This window comes from Myotis myotis, unplaced genomic scaffold (genome assembly GCF_014108235.1).
Source record: "Myotis myotis isolate mMyoMyo1 unplaced genomic scaffold, mMyoMyo1.p scaffold_m19_p_3, whole genome shotgun sequence".
Taxonomy (NCBI): Eukaryota; Metazoa; Chordata; class Mammalia; order Chiroptera; family Vespertilionidae; genus Myotis; species Myotis myotis.
In genome coordinates this window covers 166,844,463-166,861,389 of record NW_023416335.1, presented here as the reverse complement: position 1 = coordinate 166,861,389, position 16,927 = coordinate 166,844,463, and the positions used below count along the sequence as shown (strand labels likewise).

General features: G+C 39.8%; 1 protein-coding gene across 5 annotated transcripts; it reads right to left on the bottom strand.

The window, feature by feature from the left end:
• Positions 1–1,264: 1,264 nt before the first annotated feature.
• On the bottom strand, positions 1,265–15,062 carry SLC38A2 (solute carrier family 38 member 2). Of its 5 annotated transcripts, XM_036296915.1 has the most exons (16): positions 14,777–15,061; positions 13,412–13,624; positions 13,056–13,137; positions 12,790–12,905; positions 10,094–10,167; positions 9,900–9,992; positions 9,693–9,774; positions 8,244–8,326; positions 7,780–7,838; positions 7,541–7,687; positions 6,828–6,907; positions 6,621–6,721; positions 5,924–6,048; positions 5,433–5,577; positions 5,223–5,320; positions 1,265–4,249 (listed from the first exon to the last, which is right to left on the bottom strand). In XM_036296915.1, the coding sequence occupies exons 2-16, from the start codon at positions 13,525–13,527 to the stop codon at positions 4,163–4,165; spliced, it is 1,488 nt and encodes a 495-aa protein (XP_036152808.1). In that variant the 5' UTR covers positions 13,528–13,624; positions 14,777–15,061; the 3' UTR covers positions 1,265–4,162. The 5 variants fall into 5 exon arrangements, with proteins under 5 accessions (XP_036152808.1, XP_036152809.1, XP_036152810.1 ...); XM_036296916.1 differs by lacking the exon at positions 5,223–5,320 and having other exon boundaries at positions 14,777–15,062; XM_036296917.1 differs by lacking the exons at positions 13,412–13,624; positions 14,777–15,061 and adding an exon at positions 13,245–13,405.
• Positions 15,063–16,927: the final 1,865 nt, after the last annotated feature.

The following is a 16,927-nucleotide window of genomic DNA, read 5'->3' as shown; positions in this document are numbered from 1 at the left end:
TCCAGGTAAGAGTATTTCCAGTCAAGAACAGCTCTGGTTTAGTTACAAATCTTTCTAGATCATTCCTCAGGCTTACTGAAATTTCTTGGGAATAGCTGGCTGTCTGGTTATAGAACTGTATTTTCATCTCCTCAGTGGACCTATCGATTAAATATATTTCTAATTTTAGATTAATAAACTGGCCTTTTGGTTCATTTGGGTATCATTTTATAAAAATGGTTTAATTGAAAATGTACAGATTCTGTTAAAACCCAAGTCTGGCCCAGCCTGTGTGGCTCTGTTGGTTGGGCTAGCCCCATGCACCAAGAGGTCACCAGTTCAATTCTCAGCCAGGTGTGGGCTGGATCCCCAGGAGGGGGCATGCAGTAGGCAGCCAATCAATGATGCTTCTCTCTCACTGATGTTTCTCTCTATCTCTCCCTTTCTCTCTCTAAAAATCAATAAAAACATATTAAAAAGAAAACAGAAAATTAAGAAGAAAAAGTCTGACACATAACCCTACCCTCTTTCCCATGAGCATCTTAGTTGCACGTGGTAGGTGTTCAAAGTTTCTCAGATGAGTAACTTTATTGCTCAAATCCTGCTTCACTTTCTACTCACAAATTTCTTCCCATTTGACCAAGGTTAATAAGGGGTTTCTTGCAGAATCCCCTTGCCTTTGGAACCACTCCCAAGCACGCCTGCTGTTCTGTGGTAACCCCCTTTTTGTTTCCACTTTGGATAGCTCACTTGAGGAGCCCTAAATAGGTCTAAACTATGCTGTGTATCTTAGTAATCCTCTTCACTAAGGGCATCTACATACCCACCAGCTTGTCTATTCAATCCTCTACAGCACTTCCTCTGCTAATTCACCAAAGTAGAACTAATCTGACTTCTTCCAGGAGTTTCAGCACCCCTTACACTGTGCATCAGGTTTCACCTGGTAGCTTTCAAGGGGGGAAAAATTCTGGGCAGCCCTCCAGACCTATGGAATCCTATTGAAGGCACTTGTTCCAGAAATCTATTCTAAAGCTCCACAAGTGATTCTGATGCACTAATGGCCTACTTACAGCAGGTTCAAACCTGGGTCCTTTAGATGATTTTTAGTGCTTTTCTTATTCCTCCTGTCAATTGACAATCTTTAGGAACTTAAAAGCAGAACGTTTTCCCTGACCATTTTCTTCATCATTATAATCAATAACATATGGGCCTATATGCTAGGTGCTGTCCTTACAAAATACATCAGACACTGCTGATCCCATTACCCCAAAGGAAACACTGCTACTCAGGATTAAGCATGTATTTATTTTAGTTTAGTTAAAACATACAATGTTTCATTGAAACGGTGTAGCACTCTTTGCCAACAAGTCATACTGGAATTGTTGGCCTCTAACAGTACAAGGGGGATTTTTACACTATATACATAAGATTAACACACCTATGTTCTCAAAGGTCTTTCCTTACACTAGATCACATTTGATTTCATTACACTAGATCACATTTTGATAACTACTGCATTTTGAAAATTTAGATCTTTTTAAAATTTAAATAAGAGATCTAAATTTGCACCAAGTTTTCATGAAAAAAAAAAAATGGTTAACCAGTCTGTTTATTGCAAATACAATTTAAACAATATTTAAAATTTTTAGTGTTTACACAATTTATCAATTTGTTTATATTGACATCTCTGTACAGGTAATTTTGGGACAATTCTTAGATATACATAATGTGAATTCATCAAAATGCAGTTAAGAAAGTTACAGGAATATATACACTTGAACCCAAGACCCAAACCTGACCCATGGAATTATATACAACCTATTTACAAATACATATGGACAGACAATGTATGTACATAGATTATCATAAATATTGAAAAATAGGTTAGCTTTAATGGATTACTGCTGTTCTATAAATAACATTACAGTTATAACTGAAACACCCACGGAAGACAGTAATGCAAAATGAGGTGACAAGACAGTGGTTTTAATACTGAAGACTGCTTATTAATGGGAATTCACTGTTCAGGAACCTCAGGACAGACAAGATAGCTCCAAGAAAATCATGCAATGGAATTTATCCTAAGCAACTGATTTTGAACCTCAAAAAGCCAAAGATTGGCTGAGCCTCCCCACACTGATTAGCTGTGAGGACTTCTTTCCATTCTTTCTTGGTTGATGGAGTATTTCCTCCCAGAGGAAAGGATGTAAACCTTTACTTGGTGTTCTCTGAGAGGCCTTAGATCCAAAATCAGCAATTCTTTCAGGAGTTCCAGCATAAGTACCAATTCTTGGTCTGAACTAGAGACGAGGTTCTGGATTCGAAGGGAGTACCAAAGTCCAATTAGACGAAAGCAGTGCTGTAGAATCTGCCTTCTCACTGCCTTTCTAGATGGTCCCCAATTACTTACTTTTGTAGAAACAAACACAAATGGACCATTGGTTTCACCAAAGTAGCACTACAAGACGTCTTCCAGTTCCACAAGGGTCTTTAAGTACAGACATATCTGATCTATAAACTAGTCACATATAATACAAGAATGTGTAACAAAAACCATGTCTGCCCCATTTCTGGCCCTTGCCTAGAACTAAAAATGTTTAGTTCAAGAGAAAACCTTAACAGCCAGATGACCAATTGATGATTCCATTATTTGCTTCCCTCAACCACTAATGGAATTATGTATATTAGATTTTAGACATTATGCCTGATGAGCAAAGTACCACATTATTTAATAATATATTCACCATACACCGTAACATACAATAAATGTGCTCTTAAAAGCCAACTAGTTTTTTCAGTTCTAACTGGAATTTATATGGAAGGGTGAACATGCAGTTGTACCAACTACTTACACTCAGGTTGCACTGTTTTCCCTAGCTAACCATTTGTTGGATGTAAACAAATAATTCTGTGTTGTACAAGAATGAGATGACAATCCAGTGCAAGTAAGTTTTTTAGAAAGCTTACTGCATGAAACCCAGTGGCCTATATGAAGAGAACTTACATTATTCCAAATATCGGTGTAAACTGGATTAGACCTCTACTGTAGACAAAACATGAACATGACTAAGCCATATAGTATCAAGTAATTCACACTTCCAGTAGTAGATGAGCATTTTGAAAAGTTGTACTCTGGCTAGAATAGTTTTGGCCTTATTGCCATCAAATGCCCATTTCCCACTGCTGGAAGCAATGTTAAAAAAGGGCTGGCCCAAAAAACCCAGAGCTGTCAATCCAACTCTGGAAACAGATGCAACTGAATAAACCCTGTTTTACCCAATTGCACTATTTGGTACCTCAAAATTAGTTATTTTACTCCCCACAGAAATATCTGCATTATCTTCCATTCTACCAGACTGAAGCCATAAGTATGTCTGAATGAAGTAAATTATTTGGGAGCGGAGAAGAAAAATGATGAACAGAGTTCATCTGATTTGGTATAACAATAGGCAATCAATTATCCTTAAATGGTTAAGTTTGAATGGAAAAAAACTATGGTCCTACTCATAGTACAATTTTTCATTACATCATTTTTTCTAAAAATCATTTTGGATAAAAAACATATTTGGCTTATTATGCCTACAAAAAGGCAATTCATTTCATAATACATTTGTTTTTAAACAATGAAAATTTTTTTACGGAATTTACTGACAACTGTTTTTGGACAATGTTCAAAAAAACATTTTTTTAAAAGTAAAATAGTGCTTCTGAGGTCTTTAAATATTTTTGGTACAAAAAATAATAGTGTTTTTCTCAATGGTTATTTCAATACTTTGCTGTAAATTAAGAATTGTTTCTCACATCAAATGGTTCCATTAGGCACATTCAAGTAAAACCATAAAATATCCAAGTTAAACAATGACACAGCCAAACATGTGGCTTGATAAAAGTTAAGAGTTCGTCCATTCTCTGGAATGGAATAAAATTGTCACTTCCATTAACCCGAGACTCGTGGTTTTGTTGTTAATGTCCATTTCTATCATACAGAATAGTTCCTTTAAAAAACAAAAAAAACAAAAACAAAAAACAAAAACAAAAAAAGAGTTCACTTATTCTGCACTCAGAAGAACCAGCGAGGAATCTGCACTTCAAAAGGAAGTGAAACTGAAAACATTAGGTGAAATTTCATAGTAGTTGAGAAACACTGGCATCAAACGGACTATTGCAGTTTGAGTGGTGCCAGCTAATGGGCATTGTGCACCCAATCCAGAATAATCAACACCATGCTGCCGATCATCACCACGACGCCACTGAGCAGGAAGAGCAGGGCCTGCAAGGAGCACACAGAGAACATGGATCAGCAAGCGACAAAATACGTTACGTTCAACATTCCTCTTTCCACTTTTAAAAATGGGCTTGTCGTTACTAAAATGACGGCAATATTTTACAGAACTACAGTTTCCCCTTGCTAAAGATATTTAAATGGTCTTAAGTAATCAAAGAGTCTTCTATAATACAAACTAACTCTCTCCGAAACCTTCCAAAATTTCACTATTAAATTTATTTCTCTCAAATTAAAAGGTAAATCATTTTCTTTGCTGAATAAACTAGTTTGTAAAGTAGCACTGGGCTGGATTTTTTCAAAGCAAAAATTCAGGTCACAAAAACAAACCCAAGTCATCCTAAAACGCAGCCCGAGTCCAGGCCAGGTCTTTCTAAGAGACAGAATTTTACTTCTAATCCTACCCTTCAATTACTGCCACTATATACTTTGAGTAAACAAGATACAGTTACTGGCTTATAAACAATTCTAGTACTTTAATCAGATTAGAATGGTAGAGAATAAAAACTGAAAAGCAGTCTTTTTTCCTAAACAGACCCACCAGAATCATTTACACTTAATATATCAGACCCTCTGATAGCTTTGCTTTGAAGATGGGTTTTCTTGCTCGACTAAACACCCCATCTTTTTCTCTTTTATATACTCAAGGCCCATTTAAGTGCCTGTCACACAAGAGGCAGCCCCCAAAATACTGGTTCAACAAGTGCTAAAAGCTAAGTATTTATCTCTCTAATATCTAATAACTTTCTTGCAATTAAGTTAAGCATGTATTAGATGGCAAACTGTCTTTCACCTCCTTGCCCCCAATCTTTCATCTGTGAAGCACACTGTTACAGAAACATTTACTAGAAACCGAAAAGTGAAACTATAACAAATGATAGCTAGAGACTAAAATTAAAATCGGTTGAGGAATTTGTTATTGGAAGATTATTAGTTTCTATAGCCATAATCTCTTACTCACCCCAATCTTTTGCACAGACTTCATAGACTCTTTCTTAACTAACTTGATATAGAAGGCAGACGGAAGAATAAAAATCAACATAGCAGCTGCAGATGCACCTGTAAAAGAGCATTTACCATTTCTTGAGAGTTCAATAAACCACTTATCATCCACTGCTTAAACCTTAAATTCCTCTTAATTAAATCAAGCTTGATACTTTCTAAAACTTACCAATGAAACCAAAGATATCTCTAATAGTTGGGACAAAGATGACAAGCACATTGGTAAATGCCAAGATGGATATTGTAATGAGACCATGACGCCACCACGTGAAATCTTTTGTTGGACAAAACAACTGAGTTATGGAACTCCGGATCTGCAAAAATAAACAAACAGATAAATGAATTAAAGTTTCAGCTTTAATGAGTAAAAAACCCAAATAGAAAATCTATTTAAAACAAGCAGCTATTTTAAATAAGATTGTGCCTCTTCATCTACTGCTGTTTTCTAAACATATGAAGGGATCATTTAACACCTTCAATTATGAAAAACATGCCCTGGGAGGTTTTAAAAATTTACAAAGTATTTTTAAAAACCCCCTCAAAACAACCATCAATTCCATATTGCTCTCATGGGGTTTCCCTTCTCCCAGAAGATAAAAATCACATAAATCTTCACATTTAAACTCATTCCTACGGAAAAGAGAGCAAGTGATTACTTACTGGGAAAATAACCACTGGAACTGTCAGGGTGACAGCCATTAACACAGCCAAACGGACAATGAGGAGAAGGATATCAGCTCCCAAGACTTTAGAGTATGTGTGAAGCAATTCGGACTCAACTTTTTCTGTGGAGAAAGACAAAAACAAAACTTTAAGTGTGCTGTTTTCTCTGGAGATTAGGTAGAAAATCTAACTTGCGGCAAAATTTACAAAGTTATTATTATTAGCTACTCACAAAATGACTACCAACTAAGAGGCTAATAAGATTAATTTAGAATTAGGGTTAATGCAATTAAAATAACATTGAAGGAAAATTTTTCTAAATACCAAGTAGAGATTTAGCCACATGACCCCCATTAAAAACAACAGGAGCTAAACAGCTAAATCCCATGATTTGGCTTACAACTTTGTATGTGTTGTATAATTTGAAAGTGATGGGAAGAAAAAGGTAGGATGAACGTTGATATTAAGTATGTCATAAAAAAATGGCATCAAATGACTAATGGTGTACTTTTGAACCTGGATTCTAAAAATTATTGATTAAATATACTATAGGAAATTCTAAGCTCTAAATTCAATTTCTGATCACAAATGAAATATACTAAAACAGGTTGAATTTTAAATAGAATTATACATATTAAAATATCAATTTCATTTCACAATGTGATTCTTTTTTAAAAAAACAGACATTATTTACCAAAAAATGTCAAGTATCCAAAAAGGGCAGCAAACAGATACATGAGAAACATAGCAAAAAATGAAATCTTGGATACATTCATCATCCTCCTACGGCTGCGGCTATATAAATTCAAAGAAAAACAAAAATATTTATTAGCAGTAGTTATAGCAGTAATCACATAATTTTTTCCCAACAAATCTATATTAAAATAGGTATAGCACTCACTCTTTCAGCTCTTCATAAATGGGAAGAATAGCAGGATGACAAACAAATGAAAAAGTCAGAATTGGGACAGCATAGACGGTCTGCAAAAGATATAAAAATGTACTCAATATCCCAATGTAACAAACTCATGTCTTATCAGTTGTGCAACTTATATTTTATATGTTCAACTGTTATAATCAAAACCTACAATAGTTTTCCTTACATAATTAAATTCCAATCTTCTCGTTTGTTCACTATGTGTGATCAGTATCCTAACTTCTGAATGTATCAATTATTAACATAATATATTTCATTTCCTAATCCATTTTTAAAAATATATTTTTATTGATTTCAGAGAGGAAGGGAGTGGGAGAGATAGAAACATTGATGATGAGAGCGAATCATTGACTGGCTGCCTCCTGCACGCCCCCAATTGGGGATTGAGCCTGTACTCGGACATGTGCCCTTGGTCGGAATCAAACCGGGACCCTTTATTCTGCAGGCTGACGCTCTATACACTGAGCCAAACCAGCTAGGGCTCATTTCTTAATCTACTTTAAGACACAAACCAATGCTTTCTTCTCAGTCCTCAATAATAAGCTAATCATGTTTTCTAAAGAGCAGCTCTTACCCCTCTTCCTTTACCTTGGGAGTTATTTTCAAATTTCCAGTAGTTTCCCCCCTTTTCTTCCCTAAAATCTTCCTTTCAGAAAGTGAAGATTGTATTTGGTTACCTGTGAGTTGAAGAAAAAATAATGTGGTTTGCAAGTATCATCAGTCGCGTTAAATGCCATATAAGGTACTGAAGCTGTTGGCTCTATGAAGGTGCTGTTTACTGCGTCTTCAAAAGGACAAGCAATCTCAAATTTCTTGCAAATCACCTGAAAATAAATTATTTTTCATTTGTTAAACTGAATGATGTGACAGGGCTTATAAAAAATAAAATCTCTAGCTTTAAAGAAATTATACCTACCACGATCAGAAAGAACAGCATACACAACAAGGAAAGGCCACTGGTATATCCCAAATATCCTGGCGGGGGGAGATAAATGTTAATTTAATGAAATAAGTTTAGGGCAAATATATTTTCTCTACTAAATAAAATAACTCAATTCTGCTTGGAAGACTTCAATATGGCTACAATATTAAGTTTCTAATTCTTACATACTAAGCTATAGAATTAGTTAAAAATAGTTGATAATTAAAATAAAAACTTTCTATTATTTACAAAGTACACGATATTATAAAATGTCAACACCATATTTTAGTGCCTTGGTAGTGATGGTGCTAGGATTTTGAAAGAACTAAAGAGGTTTGTAAGCTGCAACTCCTAAAGATATGTTTTTAGAGCTTTTTAGCTCTCAATGTCTATTAAGAGAAAGCCAATTAGCTAGTGAGAGGATCATTTCAAGTCTCTTTAGAGATGGGTTTGCTCACCTAAATTTTTCAGCAGTGATAAAGGAAGAATGAGCAGCAACGACACCAGTAGAACCAAATAGTCACCGTTCAGATACCACAGTCTGAATTAAAGAAAAGAAAAACAAGGTCAAAACCAGTCACAGATATTCTCAGAATAATATACACATCTTCTCACAGGACTCATTTTATATATATACTATAAAAACATACACAAAAAAGATAGGTTTGGAAGTATCACTTATTCAAAAAGCCTATAAACAGGAGTAAATCTCTAACTTTGGTGCTAGATGAATGTTCACTCAGGTTAGGAATGGGGTATGAAACAGTGTAACTTTTGTCCCACTGTTTGCTCTGGGAAGTCTGCCAGTTGATTCATAACATAAAACACTTCTTAAATGCTTGCTACTAATATAGGGAACAAAGAGGCACTGTTAAGCCAGTAATCTTATCTTCGAGCATTTTTAGAAAAACTGTACACCAAACTTTGTCATGGCTTTGGCTTGTAATTTTTAATGCTAGAAACAAGGAAATTTTAAAATAAGCTACTTTCAGAAATTTGTTAGCAAATGTACATATGAAATACTTCAACAAAGAAATTTTTTCACACATAGGCAAAAACAAAACAAAACAGAAAAAAACAACCCCCAAACCAGGACTTATTCCAGGTTGTCAAGAGTATATTTTAATACCTTGACCCACCTTAAATCCAAAATTAGTCAAAAGATCCCTTCTGAAGTTAAGAGAAAATACTACCCAGGAGTCCTAAGAGTTCTAGCAATATTTTTCCTTCATCAACTATACCCTCTCTTTTAAATCATTATTTCAAATTCTAATTGCCCTGTGAATTCTGTTCCACTCACTTCAGCAACCAAGATCCAACAGAAAACTAGTATCTATAGATCGGGTTACCAAAATAAATTTCTAAAGCATGGAGGTAACCACAACACCTCTGGATTTTGAGCTAGAGGGCTGCATATAAGTGGGGAAGTACCATTATCTCCTCCATGCTTACTTTAGATAAAAACCTGTTAGCAGCCTGGGATGAATAACTTTGCTGGAAGGATAAAATGTCTACATCACAGTCATACATTTCTGATATTACAAATTTTACACAGATTAAGTTTTAAGAATTTCTAACTTACAAAAAGCAAATAAGAATCAGTTTTTAACATAATTCAAAGTTGTAGTCCTAACATAGGTTGGGGTGTTACTCAGCTATAATTTCTAAAGAGTAAATATAAAGGGAAAAGTGTAGAAAACCTGTTTTTACATGTAGGTTAGAACTTAGTTATCCAGAGTTACAGGACCAGCTACCACCTTTGGCCTTTCATTCTCCAAAGTTCTCAGTTTTAACAATAACATTTACAGTAATTTACTGATAATCATTCTGTACCCAACTTTGATAAAATGTATCTAACTGTTTTAGACTAGAATTGTTTCTTATGAGTAACCTTACTTAGCACCTACCCAGTTGTATCTTCAATGTTCATTAATGCCTTGATCACCAAAGGTAACTCATATTTCACTATGAAGAGGTAGCTTGACATAGCTGGAGGGAAAGAAATTATACCATTACAAGTGCAAAATGTGGCACGTGACACCAAAAGTAACGTGTCACCACTCTGCTACACAAAGCAAAAAGTCTACCCAGATCACCTTTCAAAAAATTCTCACCTCCGATATTTTGCATTGTAATCGATCCAGAGGCTGCAAGCTTTCCAACCATTCCAAATGCCTTGTGTCCCAACTGTTCATATGATAAAGACCCTGTAATTGGAAGAACGCAGTAGCGTGAAGCAAGTATTTTATACGGGGAGCAAGATCATACAGGCATAATTGTTTCAGAAACACCAAGCATGCTACCATACCTCCTTCATTGGCAGTCTTCAACAGGAGATGAACAGAATACAGGGAAAATATTGACACAAATGTCAAGAGAATTCTGATGAGAGAAAGAAAAGGTACGAGGTTATAAACAAGCATAGCTCTATTCAAAGACAATTCTTCAGTGTTGGTATTGGAACATTAAATATGGAACTTGTCCTAATAGTTCCTGTGCTAGATAGCATGTCCTCAAGAATGACACTCTACTGGCTCGAGTATCAACATATTCTCTTACCTAGCCCTAAAAAAACTTACATCATATCTCAGGAAATAAAATAGGCTCTACAGTATTAGTAAGAGTTTACCCATTGAACCAAACATGCAGGGAGTTACGGAAAGCCAAGTTTAAAGTGGTGGAGTTATAAGACTTATAATTTGATTCTGACACCGTCAGCTGCATACTTGCCACTTGTCTGCACTTTAATAGTTCATGTTTACCTGTAAAATGGTGATAATACCTGCCAGGAAACCCAGCCTACAAGAGTACTTTTGAGATCCAACTGAGATAGCATATATCAGAAAAAAAACTAATGTGACAATATATATTGCATCCTATGGTGTGGAATACAGGCCCAGCATTGTCACAAAGTTAAACAATGCCTGTGCTATTTTATTTAGAACAAGTAGACTTACTAGTCCAACTGTCTAGGCAATAGCCTCCCTGGAATAGGGCGGGAGAAAAAAGAACTGGGACTAAGGTTTCCTAATGTTTCCCTTTAGGGCACAGGTTCTCTCTCAGTCCAGCTTTATTTTCCTCCCCAGGGCAAGCCAAGAAAAATATAAATGTCTTTTTAGTAGAAGGAACAACAAATCAAAATCAGGGAAACTCTTATAGAAAACTCTAAACTCTGCAAACAAGAAGACAGTCAAATGTTTTTGATTCTGTAAGAGCAAACCGAATACAGTACCATATAAGGTCTGGCAAAGAAACTGATGTCTGTTAGTTAAACATAGGTGGTGACATCAAACTGCTCTTCTAATGCCAAATGTTTTATGGGGTCTAAATCTGAGGTGGGAAAGGACAATCATCAGCCTAACCTCTAAGTAGACAAAGTTGTTGGTTTAATCAAAAACGATTTTCAAAGTATGCTGACAAATCCAGTCCTCCTTTCCTTACGCTGAAATGACAACGAGGGATGCATGGACTTCAGAAGCTTTGAGGTTCTCTTTCAACCTCAAGATTGATTCTACTGGATAAGGTGAGCTACAGAGTAAAATACTGATGGGTTAAAAACTACTTTAGCATTCCTGATACTATTTAACTATAATCATCAAACAGAGACCCTATTAAAATATAAGTAATTTCCAAACTACATGGCTAATATATCAGAATTGCGGTTTTACCTATGAAACTGAGATGCCATGTAAAATACTGCTCTAGAACCCCACTTAAGAACTGCTTACAGTTTTTACAGTAAGAGTTAGGAAGGCTTTCAAATATTTAATAATGATGCCACTCAATTCTCCCACTAAAAACTCTGGAACTCCAGGGGCCTTTCTATGTAAATTTCTGGTCCTTCACTTTAGTAAGAGGTCTCAAAAGCCTCCTGTTAATGGAGGAAGCTTAATTCTGGCTTCTAAAGCTCAAACTGTGCTTAACTTCAGCATGGAATTTCACCAAAAAGCAGAGCTTTGCAAAGGTCGGCTTTTCTTTTCATGAACATTTTACTCTGCTGGGAACATAACCTGAAGAGAAGACACCAGTCAGCTAACAAAATGTCTATCTGTCACAAAGGGACAATTCCATGTTTCTTCATCTGTACAACAAAATCGATCATACATCTTCCATAGAAATTGACTTAGCCAGAAGCCCAAATGTACTTAAACTTAATACCTATGACATAAACATCAGTGAAAATGTATGCTGAATTTTACTGTATTTTTTTGTTTTGTGCTTTCCCCCCTGGAACTAAGGTCCATACTTTCTGCTACATTCTCCAAGGGTCAGTGACCCCACAATGGTTAAGAACCACTGCTCTAAAATCTTCTATAGCTCCAAAACTCTATTCTAGGTATACATGCTGGAAAGCACAGGAGTAACTAATTCTAACTTGACAACCAAGAAAAAAATACCATTTAGAAGCAGGTACTTATTAAAACATTAATTTTTTGCTACGGCATATGGCAATCAGATCTAGAATAAATATTAAAAAAACGCATATGGGTTGCTTTTCAGTTGCTTTATGAATCCCTTTTCTTAAAACAAACATATTTCAGGTTAGCAAATACTACTACATCTTATATATACTTTAAATTTTTTGTTTTCCTTAAACATTCAGGGGCCACAGGTCCTTGGGGAGTCTATGCCAATTTACCAAACTGATTTGGAAGTACTGTGCTTATTAATATTTTTTTGCTTCAGATTTTTGCCAAATAAAATTTCTAACCACCCTGGATTTATCAATAGTTCCTTTAAAATATCCACCTGTTAATACTCTGTCTTAACTATTCCCATTAACTTAAATACTTGACTTAATTATCAGTTTTAATTGTGGTCCTATTTTACCCTAATTGGCTTTCTTGATATCATGCAATTATATACCAGAATAAACTATTTTTTTTGTTTCTCGTATTTTAAATTTTAAGCAAATGATTTTCAAGTTAGTTTCTGGGGCCAAAACGCGTTGTATCATCATATTAACTGCCCTGCATGGCAGACTCACTACTTACACATACTTACATAAACAGAGCAATTCCAGTATTAGCCATGGCATAAGAAAGCCCAAGGATTCCACTGCCCACAATCGCATTGCTCAGATTAAATACTGACATTCCAAAGGAAGTAGTACCTGGATGCTACATAGAGGGAAAACGATAACCAAACATATAACAATAATTAAATGGAGAAAACCAGCTTTGGGCAAGTTAGATTTGAAATCTAAAAGTAAAACTATTCTTTCACTCCATAAAGCCAGACACACAAATTATTTATTATTTTTAACTTACAAAGTCTGTTTCATACTTCTTTTTCCCCAAATTCGATTCAAGTAAAAAGTTCTGGTTTTCAGGATCCACATCTACATAATGGCTGCAGAAAAGAAAAAAGAAAAAAAAGAAAGAGAAAAACATCTTAAGTTGGATCGAAATAGACAATGGAACGCTTTAACACAAAACAGCCCTTTAGTTGTCACACACCTTCATGTAAATGCTTAAGTTTTAAGTAGGGGTCGACTTTCACGCCAGATACTGTCATTGCAATAAGACAACCGGAGACTCTTTCAGAGATCATTCTCCAAGTGCTACAAGAATTTAAGAAACAGAAGCAAAAGCCGCCTTTAAAGAAAGGACGGAACTTCTCCCACCTTTTCAGAGCGGCTTGCTTGGTGGGGTAGGAGTAGTTGAAGTCGCTGTTGGAACTGTAACTGCTGCTGTCCTCATCCGGGGAAATACTGAACCTTCCCACTTCGGCTTTCTTCATGCTGGGCACCGGGCGGAATCAGATGCTGCGAGTAACACTGGGCTCCTTTTGTCCTTCGCGTGCGCCGCCCCGCGCGTCCGCCCGCCTGCCTGCCTGCCTGCGGGCGAAGGTAGAGGCGGCGCGTCAGGACCCGCAGCGCCCGCCCAGCCCGCGTCACGTGACGCCGCCGGGCGGCGCAGCGCGGCTGATTCAGCCCCCGCCAGGCGAGTGGAAAAGTACCAGCCTCGCGCGTGCGGGGCGGGGGCGCGCTGAGGGGCGGAAAAGTACCGACGGCGAGCCGCGGAGAACAAAGATGGTCCCGCCGCGGCGCCGCGCCCGCCGAGGCCCCGCGCCCTTCGGACCCCAAAGACCCACGGCAGATTGTAGTATTTCAGCCTTTCCGCGATCCCAAGTCTGCGGGAGGGGTGCGGGGAGGTCTGTGGCTGCACTCCCCAGCCTCTCCGGTCGTGCACAAGCACGCAGGGCGCACAGCCCACCCAGGCATTGGCTAGGTGTGCATGCCGCCCAGGCGCACAGAGAGCTCCCGGCTCCCAGCACTTGAAACAGCAGTGCCGCGGAACCCGTCCTTTCATGCCCTGGGCCTCCGGAGGGGGAGGGGGGGGGGAATGCCCCTGCGGCCGTTAGCCCACCGAGGGGGCGGAAAGGGCAGACGGAGTCTCCGTCGAGCAGGGGAGAGTGACCGTCCCCGGGAGCGCGGCGGGTTTGTTTACACCGCACGCCCGTGCCCTCGAGCACTCCCGTCCACTGGCATGTGGCTGGCGAGCGCTAGCGCCGCCGGCCCCTCCTATGCCCGGAATGGCAACTGATGCAATATCGATCGCCGATTGTCAAACGTCCGCGGCCCGTTTTCCCCAACCGCGGCCTCTGCTACACTAAAAACCCAAACCCACCTCCGTGCCCCCGGATGTCAGACACCCTGGACTTCATTATTTTTATTCATGCAAACGAGTCACAAGACTTGCCGCAGCCAAGACGCGAGCCTGGCTGGCTCCCCTCCCCCTAACGGGAGAATGCGGTTCTGCTCCGGGCGGGCACGAGGCCCCCGCGCCGCGCACCCCGCCTGTCCGAAGGTGGGCGGCGACCCCCCGCTAGTGGGCCGGGGGATAAGGCCGGCCCTGCCAACCGCAATCGCCTCTCGGGGGGTCGGGGGGGGGGAACGACCCCCGCAGCTGCCTTCCCGCCGCGGCCCCTCCCCCACTCCCGCCGGGGCCTCGCTCGCGCCCTTTGCAGACCCCCCGCGCGCTGTTACCTCGGTGGTCTCCGCTCCCGAATCCCGGAATGTCACGCGAACTCCTTCGGTGGGTTTTTCTCAAACAAAAATCGTAAACAAAACAAAACAAAAAATCGCCCCCCCCAACAATAAGCAGGAAAAATAATTTTTAATAAAAAAGGGAAATGGCAAGTTGCCCCCCAATCGTGCGGCGTCCGCCGTCTCAGGGGAAAGGCGCGAGTGTGCGGGAACGCGTGGTCGGGCAGCGGGGGGTGGTGCGGGGCGAGACGCTCCGGGGCAGCGACGTATGGAGACTCCGGAGTGGCACCGGGAGCGGCGGGTTATAGCGGAGGACGCGTCAGTGGGCGGGGCGGGCCGGGCCGGGCTCGGGTGCTTCTTTGTGTATCAACAGCTCCTGTCCCCGCCCCCGGCCCGCAGAGCCCGCCCACTCGCGCCCCGCCCGCGGGCGCCCCCCACGCTCCGGAATGCCAGACCTTCTCTCTCTAGGTCCCCGCTCAGCCTGGGAAGATCCCCTCCACCCCACGGTTCCCTGTTCCTTTCTGCCCGGATTGGTCGCCAACATATGCGGTTGTCTTTAAGGAATCTTCTCCAAATTCCCCTCGGTCCGTGTTACCAGCAGCTTGCTTTCTACTCAAGGCATTTGGGGGGACGCATTCCGCGCACCCAACCCTTTCCTGCTTGTTGTTTTTATGATTTACATGGGATATCTTTTCCTTGCAAACTTGGGCTGACGCCGGCAGCAACGTGGTCTCCATGGTCGGTGTCTGTTCTCCTTCTTTCTTCTTCATCTGGACCTGCTTTCACTCTTTAGCACTATCCCGATTAGTTGGGGTGGCAACTCCGTTTCGGGATATCCTTTATGTATGAACATGGAAAACCCTACAAGGGGAAAAGCTACATCCTGAACAGCAAGCCCGATCCCTAGATAGGGGGCCCCGGTTGGGCGGGGCGGGGGGACGGCTATTCTAAAGAGGTGGTAGGAGTCCCCAGTTTTTACTTCGCACATTTCACTCATTCCACCCTCCCCATCCCCACCCCAATTTGAGTACCTCTCGCCCTCCGCGCCTTTCTTTCCCTGTATTTACAAAGGCGCTGCCTCCCTCGGGATGCGGGTCTGAGACTTCCGAGCCTGATCCTTCCGTTCCAGTCATGATGTGTCTTGCTGAGCCAGGCAACTCCGCTGTGGAATGCTCGGTGCTGCCGGAAAGGCAGGATCCGTCCTTTGCTGGAAATAAAAGGCCTCTTATGAGATATAAATGTTTGTTGAATGAATTAATAAACGAGTTTGACCTACTGCTCTTTTCCTTTTGGGGACGTGGGAGAGGACTGGGCAGGGCATGGAGGAAACGGTTGGGTGTGATGACAATTTTTGCTTTCAATGCCAAAACCCGGAGGTGTTGAACTGTCTTTTGTAATGGTTGTTTGATTCATGCTTTCAAAGGCCAAGCTGGGGCATATCTAATTCAAGTGGCTTCCAACTGAGGCCTGATGTGCTTGGGGTTTTGCTGTTATGCTTTGGGCTAGAATGCATGGAAAACAGTGCTCCTACCCACTTTTTGCGAAAGTGTACCACCAAAGGCTTGTTGGTAAGAAGTGTTATGATTTTGCTTTATGTTCAAACTAATGTTTTAGAAGAGCAGCATTTTTCAAACTGCAAAACAGGACCGAGTGGTAGATAGTGATGAATTCAGTGGATTGCCATGAGTTTTTTATTCTTTAATGCATAGAATTAAAAATAATCTGTATGCCATATATGGTGATGCTAATTACTATTCTGTAAAACTTTAATTTGATCATGCATACATATGTATATATTCTGAGTTATGACATAAAATGTATTTCTCACTATGGGTTGGTATCAAAGAATTTTGAAAGCTACTAAGAGCAAACCTATCCTAAGGCAGAAAAATAATCACAAATACTAGTGTCAACTCCGAATTTTCAGGACTGCATTGTCAAGGTAGATGGTTAGAGGTTTTTATGGGGCAGATAGTTATCTTCTGTAGAATTATTTGACTGTTACCATCTGAGAAAATAGAGTGGTTTTGTTTCCTGAGGGCTATAGCGAGTCCAGTGGACCTTCCCAACTTGTTAAACAGCTGATCTTCAAGACAATTCTCAAAATTCTATTTATCCAACGTCTCAATGTCCCTGAATTGGGCTTAAAGA